This window comes from Paroedura picta, chromosome 17 (assembly GCF_049243985.1).
Source record: "Paroedura picta isolate Pp20150507F chromosome 17, Ppicta_v3.0, whole genome shotgun sequence".
NCBI classification, from domain to species: Eukaryota; Metazoa; Chordata; class Lepidosauria; order Squamata; family Gekkonidae; genus Paroedura; species Paroedura picta.
The window spans coordinates 21203044-21222823 of NC_135385.1; the positions used below are offsets into that span (position 1 = coordinate 21203044).

Consider the following 19780-nt stretch of genomic DNA (forward strand, 5'->3'; position numbering starts at 1 on the left):
CTGGTCTTTAACATAAGCACCTGGTGTTGAATATGCAAACCATTCATTCAGGTATTGCCTGTCAACTATATTATTTGCTGGGTCCTCCTGATCCTAGGATTACTATGGTTTTCCGCCACCTAATAATAATTAAAAAAAGCCAAATGTGTATTCTTCTAGCTTGCATCGCGGTCCAACCATCCACTCACCCAACGGGTCCCCGGGCCTTGAAAGAGGGAGGGAATTCCTCCAGGACCAGGAACCATTTTCCTCAGGATTTCCAACTTCTAACTCCACTGCAGTCAACAATACCAATGTTCTGCTGAGTTTGAGGGCCAAGGGAAAGACCCAGGCCGACCAGATGGGTGCAGGGGCATGTGCTTCCTAAAACTAGGGCATAGCAGGGGCTCTCATCCCCAATCTCACCTTACAGGGTTTCCTAGAGAAAGAGCAGATCCCATTCAGCTAAAAGGAATACTGTAGCAAAGGTTCATGAGGGTCACTGTGATATATATAGAGTCAAGAGAGTAGGTCTGTTGTTCTGAAAAGAGAGTCCAGTGGCACCTTTAAGAGCAGCACATTTTTATTCAAGATATGAGCTTGCGTGTGCACACATGCTTCCTCAGATACAATGTGATGAAATGGAAGAAAACAGTTCATTCATATAGGCAAGAGTGAGAATAAATCAACATCTAGCATAAGGAATATCGTTAACAGACACCAAAGATAAAGGGAAAGAAACTGGATTTATGTTGATTTGAATTAATGTATATATATATATATGTATATATATACATATACATACACATACATACATACATACATACATACATACATATATATATATACATATATATATATATATATATATATATATATATATATATATATATATATATATGTAATAAATGTAATAAATGAATATATATATGTTCAAATTAATATATATATATTCATTTATTACATTTAAGGTGCATTGACATGGAACAACACGGACAATTTATACTACGGGGAAGGGATGGCTACGCCCTTCTGGTCCCTGCTGCCTCTAGCAGGTTCAGATCCAAACCCTGCCACCCTAGACTCCTCCTTTGACAGGCTCTAAAAGAATGGAATGGGTGCCTTTTGTAGGACATATCAAAGGTGATTCTTGAGAGAAAGCCTTCAAGTGGGTTCTACTGAGCTCACCTCTTCTATAGAAATAACATACAGTTATTTATTTATTACCCTTTAAGATAATCAACATGCAACAACACAGACAATTCATCTACGCATGGCTGTCCACATAGAATGCATTCCTGACAGATACCAGGTTTGGCCAGCAAAGGACAAGGCCTAGTGTTATCATGGAGAAATATCTAGAATAAAGACGACAGGCATCCCATAAGAGAACAGAGGCCATTTAGTTAGTGGGTCCCAGGCATTTCCATTGATGACAATTCTCACCATTCCATGCATGAAGGCAATGACAGTGTGGCCAAGCGAAGATTGGAGCCTGGGTCTTCCAGACTCTGGTCTTGGCCTTCCAGCATGTATGTTCTGAGGATTTCCTTACGGAAATTTAGTTGGTGCTTCATCAAGGATTTGAGCATCAGAAACAAAACAGACAATATCATATTTCACTTGGGGGTTCATTGAAAGATGCCTTCCTATTTCGGCTGTGGGTCAGGGAGACTAAGAAATGTATGTGGACCACAGGACCATCGGCCACAGCTCTCATGCCACAGAGCTTATGTGGCAACTTGAAGAAGGGGAGTTTTTTAATGAAAGGGTCTGTCTTTGGCCAGAATTGTTCCAGCAAGCATTGGTGAATCTCAAGACAAACGGGCCTGCCAGAGAGGAAAGATGGCTTGCAAATAAAGAAATAGATAGATAGGTAGGTAGATAAATAGATAGGTAGGTAGATAGACAGACAGTTCAGAGATGCCAACCTTCAGGGGTGACCTGGCAAAATGCCAGAAGTACAGCTTTCCTCCAGAAATTAGGGACGGAGTTCTCATTTCTCTATTTATAATGTTCTCCTTGTCCTTTCTCCGTCTGCACAGCCCAGGCAAGGCAGGCCGCGCTCCGCCCCAGGCTGTTTTTCTCCGCGGAACTCCTGCGTCTGGCAGCCCATGGCAACCGCCGGTCCCGGCACGACAAAAAGACTGCAGCGATGTCCACTTCACAGGAAGTGCTCATTGCAAATCCCTTGTTCCAGCAAGCAGCAGTGAATCTCAAGACAAACGGGCCTGCCAGAGAGGAAAGATGGTTTGGAAATAAATAAATAAATAACCAAATAGGTAGATAAATAAATAAATGGAGTCCAGAGATGCCAACATTCAGGGGTGTCCTGGCAAAATCCCAGCATTACAGCTTTCCTCCAGAAAACAGGGATTAGTTCCCTGGGATGGAGTTCTCATTATTTATAGTGCTTTCCTTTTCCTTTCCAGGTGTAGAATCTCCCCTAAAGCAGAAAAGTAGCAGTGGAGGGAAGGGGGGAACCGAGAAAAGGCATAATTTGATCGGTTGGCTTTCTAGAGATGCTTTTTTCATTGCAAGGAACTCGTTGCACACTAGGAGATCTTCCCACTCACCCTGTACATTACTAGGCACAGACAAAGGTCCCCTTCCAGAGCAAAACTCTTGTGTTTTCCACTGCCTGATCCCCACGCCTTCAAAAAGGAAAAACAGGGACCTCAAAGCTACAGAGAAGACAGGGAGAGGGAAGGCAAGATTCTCCCATTGACCTTGCAGTCCCTCTACTTTCCCTTCCCATGAAGCAGCAAAGAATGCAAAGCAGATGCAGAAAGCCCTGAGCAAGGCCTCACTGAGACCGAGAGACCATGAAAGGATAGGCTGCCTTGTGCCCGCTGGCGTCTAATATTAACCATGTCGATTCCCAGGTTGGCCGCCAGACGGCAGCACCTGCTATTCTTAGGTAAGTCGAGTGGTCAAATTGCAAAGTGCCTATGGAAGAGCAGGAGGTGCTGCCGCCTGGCGGCCACACTGATAATTGAACGGCTAAGCTAAAAAATGGATAGGAGGTGCTGCCATCCCGTGGCCAAACCGCGGAATTACCCCTCGTTGATTGTAGCGGGGAGAAAATCAGTGATTGGGGTTGTGGGGACCCATGTCCCATCCTCAAGAAGTTAACTTTCTGTGTCTGCATTCCACCATGCTCAGGCACATATCAGCTGGAGGAGCATTTGTTTTTAAAGGCCCAGGTTTTTCTTTGTCATCTATAAATAAACTCATGATCTAAAAACCTGAGGTTGAAAATGCGAAAAAATAAATCATATATTCACCGTCTCTATTTTAATAGCTGGGTCCTGCTGGCCTCATCCTGGGATTATCCTGGTCACTCACCTCCCCTAAAAGAAAGAAATGTCAAACATGCGTTCTTCTAACTTGCATCTCCATCCAACCTCCCAGTCACCCAAGGGTTCTCCAGGGCTTCTAACTCGAAGGGAATTCCTCCAGGGCCATGAACCATTTTCCTCAGGACTCCCAACTTCTGTCCCCACTGCAGTAACCATACCAATGCCCTGCTGAGATTGGGGGCCGAAGCATCCCCAAGGGAAAGACCCAGGCCAGCCAGGTGGGTGCAGGGACACGTAGTTCCTAAAACTGTGGCGTTTTTAGTCCCTAAAACTGTCTCACCTCATTACAGGGTTTCTTCAATAAGGAGGAGATGCCATGGAGCGAAAAGGAAAACAGTGGCAAAGGTTCCTCATGGGGAGCACTGTGATATGTATAGATTCAAGTGGGTACCTGTGTTGGTCTGAAGCAGCACAAGAAATCCGGTGTCCTTTAAGATCAACAAACTGTTATTCAAGGTATGAGCTTTTGTGTGCACATGCAATATGAAATTGAAGTAACCAGTTCACACTTATAGGAAAGTGTGAGGGTAGATTGGCATACAGTATAATGAAAATGGTTAACGATACCAAAGAAAAAGGGAGGTGGTGGTGATTTCTTTCTGTTCACTTGAGATTGAATATTATTTATTATTTATTACATTTTAGGTGCATTGACATGGAACAACATAGACAATTCATCTATGCCTGGCTGTCCATATAGAATGAATTTCTACCAGACACCTGATCTCGTTAGCAAAGGAGAAGGCCTAGTTTTTATCAGAGATATGTCTAGAATAAAGAGTCCAGACTTCAAATAATAAATGGCTTATAATCAGTTTTCTTGCATTTTTCTCTTTTTATTGAAGAGTAATTTTGTATAAGGGTCAAGCCAAAACGGTTTCTAGATAGTCTTTGCCGTTTTCAAGGATCAAACTTTTCCTTGGTGGCTTCTCTAAAAAGTTTCCCCCCCCTGATATTGTCTCATAACATGTATGGTTCCATGTATAGTTTCAGTTATATGTAAACCACCCTGAGCCTTTGGGGAGGACGGTATATAAATATGAATGAATAAATAAATAAAACATGTCGTGTTTGGTATTGTATTGGCATTCAGGAATCTAAATCAATATTGTATTTAGGAAAGGTCAATCACTGGTTCCTAATAAAATCAGAGTCCAGTAGCACTATTAAGACCAACAAAGATTTATTTAAGGTGTGAGCTTTCGAGTGCAAGCACTCTTCCTCAGCTTGCACTCGAAAGCTCACGCCTTAAATAAATCTTTGTTGGTCTTAAAAGGTGCTCCCGGACTGATTTTATTGTGCTTCTTCAGACCAACATGGCTACTCATTTGAATGGTTCCTAATAAGCATTTTTAGATTGATGTTACATATTCCAAACTCTAAATCAATGTTGTATCCAGTATAATTCAGCCACTGGCTCCTAAAGGTACCAGGGATCCTGGCCAATGTTGTAATGATCCCGCAGTTAGGCCAACCTTTCTCTGTGGAGCAATGGTGAAGCTTGGCATGGCTGACTGACCTCCTGAACTCAGCATCCCTGCATCTGTGGGGAAACAAAGTGCAGGCAACTTCTAAGTGCATCCTCCTTCCTGACTGCCCACCCCACCCCACTAAATGGCAGATCTCAGAAGTGTTTTCTTTGAATCCCCTTCTGATCCATTTAAACACCATAATGCCAAGAATTTCATGTCTCTCTCTATAAAAACAGATCTCAAGTTTCCCAGATCATTATCATTTTGATTCTGGATCAATCAACCTTTTGGGTAACCACATCAAAGGGAGACATCTTCACCCTTTGTCCAAAGCCCAGTTTTGCCTACCGGACTTTTATCACGTATCTGGCTAAGGAAAGTGTTTAAAAACCCTTTCCTTGAGCTCCTAGTGTGTGCGTTCTCTTTATTCCCTGGGGCAGTTCTCATTTCTCTACTTGTCGTGTTCTCCCTTTCCTCTTCCCTAGTGTAGAAACTCCCCGCAAGCAGAACAGTAGCAGCGAGGGGAGGGGATGGAGAAAAGGCATAACTTGGTCAGTTGGCTTTCGAGGGCTGCTTTTCTCCTTGCAAGGACCCCTTTGCACACCAGGACTCCCACAGCACCTGCAAGCCAGAACCGAAGGCCTCCTTGTAGAGCAAAACTCTGGTGCCTTCCATCGCCCGATCCCTATGCCAGGGGTAGTCAAACTGCGCCCCTCCAGATGTCCATGGACTACAATTCCCATGAGCCCCTGCCAATCTCATCGGAATTGTAGTCCATGGACATCTGGAGGGCCGCAGTTTGACGACCTCTGCCCTATGCCGTCAAAAAGGAAAAACTCCACTTTCCCTTCTCACGCAGGATTTGCAGCGTCAACCCAGAGTAAACTCGGAAAGCTCAAAGCGACGTCCCTCACTGACCGGAAGTGTGGCCAGATCATTTTCCGGTTAGGGACATGGTGCATGACATAAGTGGCCCGTACGGAAACAAGGACCCTCTTCCCAGTCTTTTCGCTCAGCGCTTTCTTGGAGGCCCCGATGCAGCCGCGGAGAGGCAGCCGCGGATGTCCCCATGCCGGACCTTCGTCCCTCTCCTCCTCCGAGACGACATGGGCCCAGAAAGCCCGCAGCGATGGTCCCACGTCGACCGGAAGTGTAGATTACCTGGATCACCGTTATCTACCTCTTTGCCGTACAAACCCGGTGCTCATTTATTAGAGGTCCGTGCGGAAACGTTTCCTTCTGCGTCGACCGCCCCATTCAAATCAAAGTTGGCAGCCCGCGCGGAAAGGAAGACTTTGGCCCGATCGTCCTCCCTTTTCCCCTATCAAGAGCGAAATGGCGGGTCGCTCTATTCCTTTTCTGGCTCTTGAAGAAGAGACTCGGTGCGCAGCATTAGTGGTCCGGGCGGAAACGCATCCGGTCTCCCTCTTCGACCGGAAGTGTTTATTACACGTCCCTGGATCACCATTATTGACCTCTTTGTCGTAGAAACCCGGTGCTCATTTATTAGAGGTCCGTGCGGAAACGTTTCCTTTTACGTCGACCGCCCCGTTCAAATCATAATTGGCACCCCGGGCGGAAAGGAAGACTTTGGCCCGATCATGCTCTCTTTTCCCCTATCAAGAGCGAAGTGGCGGGTCGCTCTATTCCTTTTCTGGCTCTTGAACAACAGACTCGGTGCGCAGCATTAGTGGTCCGGGCGGAAACGCAGCCTCTCTCTTAAAAACCCGGTGCTCATTTATTAGAGGTCCGTACGGAAACTCCGCCACCCTCCCTCATCGTACGGAAGTGTCTATTACACTACCTGGATTACCTTTATCTACCTCTTTGCCTTAGAATTCCGGCGCTCTGCTTTTTGCGGTCCGTGCGGAAACTCGGGCTGATGCTGCGACCGTTCCAGTCGCATATTTGTCAGCAGCCCGCGTGGAAACGGTGACTTTGTCTTGATCATCCTCCCCTTTCCCCTGTCGAGGCAACGAAGAACACAAAGGAGATGCACAAAGCCCTGAGCGAGGCCTCACTTAGACAGCGAGACCCGGAAAGGATGGGTTTCCTATGCCCGCCTCTGTCCAATTTTATTTTAACCACAGATCCAAATGAGTAGCCGTGTTGGTGTAAAGTAGCACAATAAAATTCCAGTAGCCCCTTTAAGGCCAACAAAGATTTATTCAAGGTGTGAGCATTCGAGTGCAAGCACTCTTCGTCAGACTAAGAACTGACCATCATAACAGTAAGATTATAAAATAAATTATAGCCATGTCATATACCAGTTTGGCCGCCAGGTGGCAGACTTTTCTGTCCTTAGCTCAGTCGAGCGGTCACAATGCACAGTGCCTATGGAAAGAGCAGGAGGTGCTGCCGTCTGGCGGCCACACTGATAATTAATCGGCCAAGCTAAAACATGGATAGGAGGTGCTGCCATCCCGTGGCCAAAAAGATGAATTACCCCTCGTTGATTTTAAGCGGGGAGAAAATCAATGATGGGGGTTGTGGGGACCCATGATCTATCCTCAAGAAGTTCACTTTCTGTGTGTGCATTGCACCATGTTCAGGCACATGTCAGCTGGAGGAGAATTTGTTTTTAAGGACCCAGTTTTTTCTTTGTCATCTTTAAACGACGAGCCTGATGTTGAGAATGCCAGCAATTGAGTCATGCTGAAGATGAACCATTGAAAATGCAAACAATTCAGTCTTTCCCCTGTGAGTGCCTCGGTTCCCAACCTCGGCAGGATTTTGGAATTGGTGGTTGCAGTGGGGATGGAAGTCAGGAGTCCTTTTAATCCATTCAGAAAAGGAACCTCCCGCCAAATGAGGGCAAAACGAAGGGCGCAGGGCTTCAGCGGCGGCTACTGAGCATGCTCGCGGCTCAAGTTGTACTGCGCATGCTCGGTAATCCCTCGCTGCCCAACGGGGGAGGTCGAACGGGCTTCCCGAAGTGATCCTGGGTGGGTCTACTTATAAGTAAGGCCCACTGAGGTCCAAAGAATTTACTTCTAGGTAAGTGCGCGCGAGATCAATGGGTGCAGTTCTGCAGAGCGCGCAGAGAGCCGCGGGATGCCAACTTCCAGGAAGGGCTCAGAGATCTCCCAGAATCACAACTGATCACCAGATATAAGTTTCCCTGGAGGAAAAGGGCTGCCTTGGAGAGTGGACTCTGCAGCATTATGCTCTCTCTCCCACCCCCCCAGCTCCATTCCCCCAAATCGTCAGGAACTTGAAGTTGGCAACCCTAAAGGGAACGTAGTTCAGTGTTAATCATTGGCAGGATTGCCATCTGATCGTTTTAAATCGGAGGGAAGTGACACTGTGATTAATGGGGTGACCGCAGAATATGCAAGGAGTGGACATGCCCACTATGTCTTGCTTCCTCTTCCTTGCAGGGTCTTCGTGGGGAGAATCACAAGCCCCCCATGGACTCCAGGTGTTCCCAGCTCCTGCCTTCTGTCTGTGCTGTTCTGGCAGACTCACGGCAACCGGTTTCCGATGACACCTGCCTAGAGAAGCTGCTGGACTGGTTTAAGACTTTAGCCAACAGTGGTAAGTCCAGTTTTAGCAAATGGTCACTTCTAGTCCAGTCTCCTGTCTCACCCAGAGGCCAACCAGCTCCTCTGGACAGCTAACTACAGGACAGAGAGGCTGAGGCCTTCCCCTGGTGTTCCCCTTTGGCTCTGGGATTCAGAGGATTTGTGCCAATTAATGAGGTTTGTTTGGTGGGTAAATGAGACAGAGGCTTTTAAGTGTCAGCCCCACAGTTATAGCACAACCTGCCCCAGGAGTGCACTGGCCCCCTCACCTTTGAACTTCAGGAGGAAGCTGGATATGGTTTTCTTTAGACCTGTTTGAGTAATATAGTTTGTATTTATCAGCAGGCCTAATTGAGACTTTAAGTTGTCTTCTTTTATGAGTTTTATGAAAGTGTTGTTTTATTTATATTATATTATGAGCCGCTTTGATTAACTTGAGAAAGTCAGCTAATAAATGTTTTAAGTGAAGAAATAGAGTCTCCCCCAAAATTGATATGAGATGAAGTGTCTTCCCACTTCCTCATGTCTTAATTAGGCCTCAATTTCTGTATCTTTCTCCTCCCTACAGAATCCTATTCAAGCTTGTTACTGCTAGAAGAAAACCCATGCCTGACAGAGCTGATCCTCACTGTGCTGAGACAGGAAGAACCAGACCCCACCATCCTTTCCTTCGTCCTGAGGCTGACTGGGTTATTGGCTGCCTCAGAAAGATGTTTTCAACACCTCCAGGTGAGCATCAGAACATAAGAATGGAAGAAAATCCCTACTGAATCAGAGTAGGGGCCCATCTTATCCAGCCTCCTGTCTCACACAGTGGCCAACCTGTTCCTCTTGGGGGTCAACCGCAGGGCAGAGAGGCTGAGTCCTTCATAAGAACATCAGAAGAGCCCTGCTGGATCAGACCAGGGGTCCATCTAGTCCAGCATCCTGTCTCACACTATGGTCAACCAGTTCCTCTGGAAGGCCAACAGTAAGGCATAGAGGCCAAGGCCTTCCCCTGATGTTGCCTCCAGGCATTGGCGTTTTGTGGTTGACTGCCTCTGAACATGGAGGTTCCCTTTAGTCCCCATTGCTAGCAGCCACTAATAGACCTAACCTACTGACCTCCTAAGAAGAGCCCTGCAGGATCAGACCAGGGGTCCATCTAGCCCAGATGTGGGTGTCTTTTCTGTTCTCGAGGGCAGCAGTGGAAAGCTGTGCGCATGGCCTTTGGAGAAGCGGGACCGCCCAGCAGCGCCTTGTGGGAAGACACCTCCGTGCGCAGCGGCTGGGTGCAGGGCACTCACAACATGCTGAGGCACCCCAGTGCCTTCCAGTTCCTATGTGACTCCGGTGAGTGCCATTGGGCGGTGCTGTTCTTGTACAATGACATTTTTCAGTTCAATTTAATATCTGACAATCAATCTTTAAATCTTAATTTTTTAATGTTTTTGGCATATATCCATTCCATATACCTAAACTTTCTTATCTTTTAGACATCTAGTTTCAAAAGAATACATAAACATGAACAGTAGGTTTTTTCGTTACCGTTATCAGTACGCGTTCCAAGATACGCATTTATAAACAATTCATGGTCTACTTCCTACTGTATAATTTTGGAAGACGCAATAAAATGCTAAATATTACAATCTGATAAAATATCATTCCCCTTTATCTCACAGTATTGTCAGCTGCCTGATGAAGAAAGCTTTGACTCTCAAGTAGTAAATAAATAATACATATATTTCCACCAGATCTCCAGTTCATATAGTGGTTTGAGTTTCTTACCGGAATTTCTGAGAGGCTAGGGTTCAAATTCCCCCCAATCGCATCCCAAGCCCTGGGTATAAGTCAGGGGTAGTCAACCTGTGGTCCCCCAGATGTCCATGGACTACAATTCCCATGAGCTTCTGCCAACATTTGCATTTGCTGGCAGGGGCTCATGGGAATTGTAGTCCATGGACATCTGGAGGACCACAGGTTGACTACCCCTGGTATAAGTGACGTAGAGGAATACATTTCTTCTTCTTCATTTATGGGTTCTGCTCAGTGTCTTATCCCACAATTGTCCCCCTCCTTGTCATCTGCCCAGGCGCCCTGGAGACGATCTTCACCTTGCAGGGAGACCGCAGCTTATTCGTCGCCTCGGCAGCCAGTCGGCTCCTTGCGTGCATGCTGGGATTTTCTGTGCGGTCGGAACGTTCCCGTCCACTTGGCACGGACGACTGCGAGTGGCCGGCCTGCGCTCGAAGGATAGTGTCTTACTTAGAGGCATCCCTCCATTCGGGCTCCGCCTTCCGTGCCAACCACGGCTTGAAGATGCTGGCGATGGTATTTGAGCAGAACCAGGAGGCGTGGACTGAAGTCCTTTGGTCCCGGATGGCGGGAACAATCAAGTCCCTTCTGGAGGAGGAGCCGGCCCAGGTGGGACACTCGATGGCGGACCTCTTTCTGAGCGCGGCAAGGTGAGTGGGGGTTCAGTCACTAGTGATTTAGCTGGCCAGAGCCAGTCTTTGAGAGCCAGCTTGGCAAAGACTGGATGTGGCAGGGGAGGCTCATAAAAGAGGAAGCAGTCTAGTCCCAGGTAAAAATGTAGCGCTGTGGCTCGGGAGCAGAGATGAGGGGGATTGTGTTGCTGACATATGGCTTGTACAAAGCCAGCTGCTAGCTTTGGAGAGAACTGCTACTGAAAAGTGGTCTTTGGGAAGTTTTACATCAGCAGATGCATCAGGAGACAAAATAAAGATGCTTTTTTGGGGGGCCTGCTTTTTACTACCTGAAGGAGTCTCAAAGTGGCTAACGATTGCCTTCCCTTCCCTCTCTTCACAACAGTCACCCTGTGAAGTAGGTGGGGCTGAGAGAGCTCTGAGAGAACTGTGACAAGCCCAAGGTCACTTAGCTGGCTGCATGTGGAGGAGGGGGGAATCAGGAAGGGGATGAAAGACAGACTTCCTAGGTGTACCTTTCACACATGAACTTGAGTTCTTCTTTCTCTCTCTCCCGTAGATCTCCCGTGTTCAGCTGTCACGAAGGCAGTCTCTGGCAATTGGTTGCACTGGCCCTGAAGTGCTTACCCCCAACTCAAGCTGGCCTCCTGGCGCAGGGACTCCTGAAACTTGAGGCAAGGTAAGAACAAACATCTTTGGGTTTAGAAGCCTGGTGGCATGGTGCAGTGGTTAGAGCATCAGGCCAGGGATGGGGAGACCCAAGCTTTATGCTATTTCCAAGGTCCAAGATCACCCAGCTGGCTGCATGTACAAGGAAGCAAACCTGGCTGTCCAGATTAGACTCTGCTGTTCTTTAACCACTGCACCATGCTGGCTAGATGGTAGCCGTGGGAAGCCGTGTTGGTTTGTCTGAAGCAGCACAACAAAACCAGAGTCCAGTGGCACCTTTAAGACCAACGAAGATTTATTCCAGGCAGGAGCTTTCAAATGCAAGCACTCTTCCTCAGTGCTTGCACTCGAAATCTCATGCCTGGAATAAATCTTTGTTGGTCTTAAAGGTGCCACTGGACTCTGGTTTTGTTGTGCTGACCATGCTGGCTGTTGACCACTCGATATCTAATTGAGGTTCAACATCTAACCGATGAGAGGGTGGGGCCACCTGTCAAGTATACCCAAGTGGAGTATTCTCTTAACCTTTGCCCTCCCAGATCCTCTTGCATGCAAAATGACAATATCCAGCATTTTCTTCTTCAGCCCCGAGGCCCTTAAGACTCAAGCTCTACGTGTCCTGCTCCAGTCCGTGGCCTGCGTCACAAGAGCCTTCTCTCAGACCTCGGAGCTCTCAGGTATGATGCTCCTTGGGACTGTGACTTCATTATCTGTACCCAGCCAGCCTTCCCCCGGGTGTCTTCCCTTGACCTCTGAATACCTGACATCCAGGTGCAGGCTGGGTCCAAACCAAAACAATGTCTCACGGTTGGAGAGCAGCTTCTGGAAGAAGCAACGGGGTCGTCATGTCCTTTCTCTCCCCCGTCACTCCAGGTTGGCTGGACCAGCCCTCTGCTGCAGCGGTCTCTGTGGAATCTCTTCTGTCCTCGCGGTCTTCGTGCATCAGCCTCCTGTGCCAGTCCCTGGCTCATCTTGAGGAGATCCAGCACTGGGTACGGTATAGAGAAAGACGGCAGTCAAGGAAGGGAAGTTTCCCATTGCTTTGTGTGGTGTACTGAGGACTATCTATTGCATTTACTCACATGCCAAGCCAGGCCAAAGCACACCATCTGACACACACTACATAATTCAGCCCGTCTTGGCTTATAACATACCATTTGCACCTTGTATTTTTCTGTGCAGTTACCCTTGATCTTTATTCTATATTGATTCCAGTGCTTATTCCCCAAAAGCTCAAGGGCATCTTATTTATTTATTCCCTTTATTGATGTCTTTCACCCCAGTGGGGACCCAGAGATGCTTACAGCATTTCCCTCTCCTACCCTTTATCTTCACAACAACCCTGTGAGGTAGGTTAGGCTGAGAGAGTCTGCGACTGCTTCAGGGTCATCCAGTGAGCTTTCATGGCATGAGCAGGGACTTGAACTTGGATTTCCCAGAGCATAACCACAACCCCACTCTGGTTTGCATAACTGGCCCCATGGCTTCTAGTTACACAGAAGAGGACACCAAAGGGAGACCGACCACCTGCTAGAATTATGGCATGTGTGTAGTATAACCAGGAGATCTGAGGCTTGCATGGACTATCCTGTTCCGGGCATTACCACGGAACAGGTTCCATAGACGCTTCAGCACCCGGGAGAGCTCCCAGGGGGAAGGCAGGAATCAGAGATCCAAGTCTATTGGCAGGGAGGTCTAAGGGGCAAGTTTGTCATTCCTAGAGAAGAATGTCCATGACTGCTGGCATAGTGTCGCAGATTGATTGTTGGGCTCGGATCTGGGACCCCCGGGTTTGAATCTGCCATGGAAGCTGGCTGGGTGACCTTTGTCCAGTTAACACCTCTCAGCTTGACCTACCTCACAACGTTGTTGTGATAAAATGGAGGAGAGGAGAATAGCATAAGCCAATTTGAGGCCCCACAGAGAAGAAAGACAGGGTCGAGATGAAATAACTTCATCAACTGGTGCTTTTGGTCTTCTTTGAATGTCCTTGGGGAGGGGCTCTGCTCAGACTCTGAGATGCTTATTTTGCCTCTTCTGGATTCAGAGCAGGGGGTTCATTTGCCACAGCTTAGTACAAATCCACCCCAGGTTCCTGGTCCAAAATTCTTCTGTTTTTCTGGGATCCATCTCTCAACAGGCCTGCCCACCCGCAGATTTCCCCCACAATCCCTTGCTGCGTGCTACGGTGGCCGTGTTACAGGTCTGCGCTGGCCTTGCTGTGGCTGCCACCTCCCTAGGAGTGACTATCAGCAGGACCCTCATCGGCTGCTCCCGAATTCAACGGGCTGCGCTCCACCTCCTCGGGGCCCTCTCTTGGCGGGCAGGTGAGCAGCTTTCCCTTCCGTTTTCATATTCTCTTGCAATGCTAGAATGGCTTCCATGGTGCACAGAACGCTGGGAATTAGTTTGAAGGAAGACAGCCCACACCGCCCGGCTTCAGGGAGAAAGGTGAATTATATACTATCAAATGAAGCATCCAGAGGTCTTACAGAAATTCATATACTTATTTAAGAATTGATATCCCACATATTCACCCAAAGTTCACAGGGTGGCCCACAGCTATAGACAATAAAATAATCAAAAATACATTTAAAACATAACCCCCTCCTCTTCCCCTCCTCCCTCCCTGGCAGGCCAACACCCCGAGGAAACATCTGGAGGTTGACTGTAATTGTGAGAGACCTCCAGGTGCCACCTGGAGAGTGGCAACCCCACTTACAACTGGCCTGTCGCTCCAGGCGTTCAGGTGATGCGTGACGGAATTCCATTCCGAAGAGGGTCTCTTGGGTGTGCTTTGTTGCCCCTTGCAGGTTGCGAAGTACCCCTGGAAGAAGTTTTCGACATCCTCCTCTTCTACCTGCGGAGCCCAGACACCAGCCCTGCTGTAAGTGGCCAGTCCCCAGCGCTCCGTTCTTAAACCAATCCCGGGGGTAGAATATGCCATCGAGCCACAGCTGACATATAGCTGCTCTGTAGGGCTTTCCAGGCAAGAGAAGAACAGAAGAACGGCTCGCCAGATGTCTGTGGACGACAGTTGAAATAAACCACTGCCAGTTGTAGCCCACGGACATCTGGGGAGCCACAGTTTGGCTACCCCTGCTTCAGACCAACACAGCTGCTGGCTTGAATGGGTTTCCCCAGTTGCTCTTCTCCCCATTAACCGAATCAGAGTCGCTTGCTTCCGCGAACTTGCAAAACTCCGCATTTCTGCCCCTTTCCAGGTTCTGAAAGCGGCATTCCAAGCGACGCTGAAATGGTGCCTGAGCTTCTCGGAAAACGCTGGCTCTGCTGATGGCTTCCCGTGGTATAAACAGTTCCTCAAAGGTAAAGGAGAAGCGTGGGGTGGAAAATGTTCTATATCCCTTGGAGATAACATCCCTTGCTCTTCCTGAAGAAAGTTCAGAGCCATTTTAGATAGGGGTGTGTGTTCCTTACATTCTCTTGGGTACCGATAGCCACATCACGTTCCAAGTTCGAGTCCAGTGGCACCTTTAAAACCAAGCAGGGATAAAAGGTTACCGCACGTTTGGGTTAAAATCCAGGTGGGGAAACATAGTAAAGGAAATAAACATGTCAAGACGGGAGATTAACAGGCAGATGGGCCCTTACTTGACGTTCTGTACTCCAGAGCTAGTCCTGTCTTCTCCCTCGCTTTTTGCAGAGCTGATGCCGCTATTGCAGAAGCGCCTCTGCAGCCCCAAGTGGGAGGTCCGGGACTCCACCCTGGAGTTCCTCACCCTGGCGACGAAGCGCTTACAAGGTAAGTCGGGAAGCGGCGGCTGTTCTAGGCCTGGAGTACAAGATCGTCACGGGGGAGAGCCCCAAGCAGCAGCTGCCTGCTGCGACAGAAGCACAGGCCAAGAAGTCGGAGGATGGATTTTTTTTTGGGGGGGGGTGGGGGGAATAAAACTCCCCATCCTGTTCTTTTAGGGACGTTAAAATTGTGAAAGAACAAGGGTGCGTTCAGAGCATTGCTCATGCCAGCTTTTGGTGCTTTGTAATGAATGCATGTCTGTACATATGTGCCATCAAGTCACAACTGACTTACAGCGATCCCAGCAGAGAGAGGCAGCCTCCCTCCGAGTGGGCCAGCTGTTTGGCGCTTGGCCACGCCCTTTGGCACAGCTGTTCTGTCCCCACAGGGCACGAGTGTTTTTGGCAAGCGCTGTCCTCTTCAGAAGTGCCGGCACTCACCGAAGGCCTCCTGGATGACCCAGAGAGCTACGTGCGAGCCAGTGCCGTGAAAGCCTCGGGCCAGTTTTCCTTGATTGTCAGTGCCAGGTCAAAGGTGCCGGGCTTCGACCAGAACGGGAACTCGGATGAGGTACGGTGTTTTTGCAGCCGGGGGAACTTTTTCACATCCTGCCCGCTCCACCGCATGGTGATAAAATAACCGTGGCTTCATCGCAAGGCACGTGGGAAGCTTGGCTGCCCGGCCCTGCTGCCAGATCGGGCATTTTGGCAAACGGTCACTTCTTCACTCCCCTGAGACGAACCTCAGAAGAGCCCTGCTGGGCCAGACCAGGGGTCCACCTAGTCCAGCTTCCTGTCTCCCACAGTGGCCAGCCAGTTCCTCTGGAGGGCCAAAAACAGGGCAGAGGCCTCCCCCTGAGGTTGCCTCCTGGCTCGGGGGTTCAGGGTTTGACTGCTTCTGCAGCGGGTTCTTCTTAGGTTCTTATGAAGGCCTCAACCTCTCCCTTGACCCTCCAAGGATGAGACGGGAAGGCCACGTCTGACCGCATTCTACTCTTCTCATTGTTCCAAAGGACAACGTCGCCGCTCGCTTGCTGGGAATCTTGTCCTCAGACTCCGAGGGCTTCCCGCGCAGAGCTGTGGTCGGAGTCTTCATCGACTGGCTCCAGGAGGGGCACCCGGCTGCCCGCCACGACCCTGAGCAGTTTGTTTCCCGAGTGATCCAAGCTATCAAGGGAGACTTGGACTGGAAAGTCAAGGTCAGTGGCTTGGAGCTGGCGGGCGCTTTTGCAGCCCAGCGCTTTCTCCACTATGGCTTTTCCGAGTGCCCATACGCCGCCGCCGCCAGCGTCTCTTCCGCCAGCGAGCCCGCCCGTCTCCCTGAGCTGCTGGAGGCCTTCTCTCGAGTGGGACTTTTTGACTTCCTCTTCGGAGCGCTGGGTGACTGCGACAGGCCGGTGGCACGGAAAGCCTGCGAGATCCTAGCGGATGTGAAGCGGAAGATCGGCCCAGGCTGCAGCCGGAACCGAGGGCAGAGGTTGGAACTGCAAGGGAATGCGCTGCTGGGGGAGGCCTGGAGGGCCGTCGTGCCCCGTGCAGCTGGGCTCGCGGGGGGAGATGGTTCCGAAATGGTTTCCCAAGAACCGGAGCACGCGCTGCTGATTTTAGAGGCGGTTGACCTGGAGGAGTTAGAGAGGGCTCTGGGACAAAGCAGTGACCACTTGGAGAAAAGCCCCTGGTCCCTTTTGCAGGATATTCTCTCCGCAGGTGGGGCACCGGAAGAGAATGAAGCCGACTGTTACTGAAAAAGGAGGGGCGGTTTTCCCCGAACTCCCTGGCTGATCACAGTGAAAGCACAGGGTGGGAGGGGGAGGAAAAACACCCGAGGGCCCAGGATGTCCGAGAGAGGCCCAAAGCTGTAGGGCAAGATATTCCTTCAGAAGAGATCTCCCGGGCGAGTTACTCCTTTCTAAGTTGGCTGGACTCAGTGGGATTAGGGGGGGCATCAGGCCTGCACTGAATGAGACGCAGAATCAAAGTCAGTTATAGATCAAAGGGCAGGCGTTTCTGAAAAATACTCCAGGTGAAGCGAGGAGGTGCTGCCCTTGAAATCCGCTACCTTCTGCCTGTTCAGGAAATCCTTGGGAAAGCCAGCCTCCCGAGGCCTTGAAAGGGATGTAGGCAACCCTGAAATACCCATCAGTAATTTGGCATTAGATTTTGTCACTCTACACAAGAATGGGTCTGTGTGTGCGGTTTTGGCTGGGTGTAGCCCCAGTTGCACACAGATGGGGAAGCTGTGCATTGAGCGACAATCGACACAGGGCCTGCCTATGAAAATCCCTCCAGGAAGGTCTTTCTGGCCTTGAGTTTTGCTACCTACAAAACGGCTCCTTGGTTTCTGGAATAACCTTGCAAATGCATCATGGACAGGATTGGCCAGGGAGCGTTTAAGGCCAGTTGGCCATGATCCACGGACAGGGAAGGACCAGGGAACTTTTGCCATATTGGGAATTTCTTTTGTGGCTAATAAAAAACTTATTTTAATACAGTTTGGTTTCGCTCACTCACGGATCATCTTCACATGGCCCAAAACACAGGGCACAAGAAATGATGGTAAATGGGCAGAGGCTCATGGTAACTGTAGTCTATTATTATTAAAGATTCTGAAGACAAGAACCTTTACTTCTTGGTCGGCGGAGTGTTGGTTGACCTCCAGCTTAAACAGACAAATTCTCCTGAAATGTACAGGACATACTGAGCCACACTCCCCCCCCCCCCAATTGCACATAACCTCCAGTGTGAATTTTTAATTTGCTATCCTGATGGCCTACTTCCAGTAACACGGGGAAGATGCTGGTGCTATGGTGGCAGCTGCTGCTGAAGTTACATTTTTAAAAAATCTGCCCAGCCCAACAAATCTCCATTGGCCAATCAGAAACCTTACAGGATAAAATCCCTACCTGACCCCATCCACTTTCTAAAAAACATACGTCAGGTGCCAGGAAAGGTATCAAGCAGACACCGCGCTGGAGATCCCTGATACTTTCGCTCATGTTTGCCGTGAGCAGTTATTCAGGGGCGTGTGCCCCGCATAGATGTTAAAGGACACCAATTTGTATCTTATTTTCTGGGTCAGACTTGCTTTGCATGGGTGGCGCCTTTATTCGTGCACCCACGCAATCAATGGGAACAATAAGCAGGCATAGTCTCAGCCTTGGCCCTTCTATGCCCAAAGGCAGAGAGATGTCCCCAGAGAGGAGAGCATAACAGGAAGAGGCCAAGTGGAACACAGAGGGCACGGTTACATAACGGCGAAAGCAGAGCCACTTTGACAGCAGGAGAGATCTGAGCTTCGCTGATCCCACGCACACCCTCCGCCTCTCCGGTCAGCGAGGCAGCACAGGGAAATCTCCACCCCCGCCACCAGGCGGACAAGAAGATCGGAAACGGAGTTTCCCAGCCCGAGTCAGCGCCAGCCTCCCGCTCACAGCAGAACAAGGGAAGACGGAAATAGCAGATTTCTCTGTTGGGTGTGCAGCTGTCCATAGGCGGAGATGTCACACGGGCGTTTCGGGAGACTCAGTTTTCACAGGGAGGGAAAAGATTCTTTCTGGCTAGCGAGAGAGTGACATTGGCTGCATTCTCAAAAGCTGAAGAGGATGGCGCAAGGCATTTCCAGCTTAGAACAGGCAAGGAGGAGGAGAATAGGGTTTCAGCAGCTTGCATTGTTTCGTGCCTCGATAAATACAGTCTGTGTACAAGATGCAAAAACTGCACGCCAAACTTCACCTTGCAGGTCCTGGCTAGGTGACCCCCAAGGAACACCAGGGCCGTGGCGTGGGGGGCAAGCAGTGGCAAACCTCCGAAAATCCCTCGCCTGGCAGCCAGACAATTTGGGGGTCTCCGGGCTACATAACACACATGCCATACGATAAATAAGCCAGGCGGAGGTCAGCACAGGCCCACCTCGCAGGGTGATCCCTGCAGTGATAAAATAGACGGAGTTTCAAAGATCCATGACCTGTACTGACTGATGAAGCATTCGTTCAGGGCTGGAAGAGAAGAATCTGTCAAACGAGTTTGAAAAAAACTGAATTCCTATGTGTGTGTGGATGTGTGGGGGGGGGGAGAAGCAGGCGGACTGGTTCGCCCCCCCCACCCGCATGAGACCTACATTTCAAAACGCCGTGTCCTCAAAACATCAGCCGAGCCAGAAAGATCAAGCGCTTAAAGTGACTGTAGAGAATCTCAATCCACACGTGCGCTCCTCCCCTCTGTACACCACTAGCGCACTGAAGAACGCTCTGGCGGCTCAGAATGAGGCTGGAGGCAAATCGTGGCCCCATCTCCAGGCGGCCGGATTCTGATCCCCATCTGCAGGCTGGGGGCCTTTTGCCGCCAACGTCCAGAAGAGCAGGATCCGGCTCCTAATGATCCATGTAATTCATACATATAATCACATTAAGAGATCCTGGAGCGGAAAATGATACAGTGCGCGTTCCTGGCAGCCAGAATTCCCCAGGCACTGCCATAAGCTGCCGGGCCTGAATTAAAAGTGAGCAAGCGGAGCCTCGCCGTGTCGTATGGCTTAATTATGGAAAGGGCAAACGCAAAACCCCATAAGGAGCGGCCAGAGCAAGTGGGGACGG

The 19780-nt window shown here is 49.4% G+C and overlaps 1 protein-coding gene and 2 long non-coding RNA genes across 6 annotated transcripts; 1 reads left to right on the forward strand and 2 right to left on the reverse strand.

The window, feature by feature from the left end:
• Positions 1–544: 544 nt before the first annotated feature.
• On the reverse strand, positions 545–6160 carry LOC143827289 (uncharacterized). 3 transcript variants are annotated; one of them, XR_013227249.1, is made up of 4 exons: positions 5732–6160; positions 4817–4884; positions 3267–3332; positions 545–2210 (listed from the first exon to the last, which is right to left on the reverse strand). It is a non-coding gene; the product is annotated as an uncharacterized LOC143827289 (long non-coding RNA). The 3 variants fall into 3 exon arrangements; XR_013227248.1 differs by lacking the exon at positions 5732–6160 and having other exon boundaries at positions 4817–5647; XR_013227247.1 differs by lacking the exon at positions 5732–6160 and having other exon boundaries at positions 3267–5647.
• A 1523-nt stretch (positions 6161–7683) lies between these two features.
• Positions 7684–17679, forward strand: BRAT1 (BRCA1 associated ATM activator 1). Of its 2 annotated transcripts, XM_077316628.1 has the most exons (14): positions 7684–7810; positions 8194–8350; positions 8906–9066; positions 9522–9669; positions 10409–10781; positions 11323–11442; positions 12018–12109; positions 12306–12424; positions 13573–13759; positions 14246–14319; positions 14657–14759; positions 15097–15195; positions 15578–15759; positions 16202–17679. In XM_077316628.1, the coding sequence occupies exons 2-14, from the start codon at positions 8224–8226 to the stop codon at positions 16931–16933; spliced, it is 2517 nt and encodes an 838-aa protein (XP_077172743.1). In that variant the 5' UTR covers positions 7684–7810; positions 8194–8223; the 3' UTR covers positions 16934–17679. The 2 variants fall into 2 exon arrangements, with proteins under 2 accessions (XP_077172743.1, XP_077172745.1); XM_077316630.1 differs by lacking the exon at positions 8194–8350 and having other exon boundaries at positions 7699–7810.
• On the reverse strand, positions 9743–12327 carry LOC143827234 (uncharacterized). Its single transcript, XR_013227223.1, has 2 exons — positions 12193–12327; positions 9743–11431 (listed from the first exon to the last, which is right to left on the reverse strand). It is a non-coding gene; the product is annotated as an uncharacterized LOC143827234 (long non-coding RNA).
• Positions 17680–19780: the final 2101 nt, after the last annotated feature.

Bases quoted from the DNA above. Each gene is read 5' to 3' on its own strand.
- BRAT1 (XM_077316628.1), top strand. From the start codon at position 8,224: ATGGACTCCAGGTGTTCCCAGCTCCTGCCTTCTGTCTGTGCTGTTCTG. The intron at 13,760-14,245 runs GTGAGCAGCTTT...TGCCCCTTGCAG, and splicing joins GGCCCTCTCTTGGCGGGCAG to GTTGCGAAGTACCCCTGGAA. The intron at 14,760-15,096 runs GTAAAGGAGAAG...CGCTTTTTGCAG, and splicing joins GTATAAACAGTTCCTCAAAG to AGCTGATGCCGCTATTGCAG.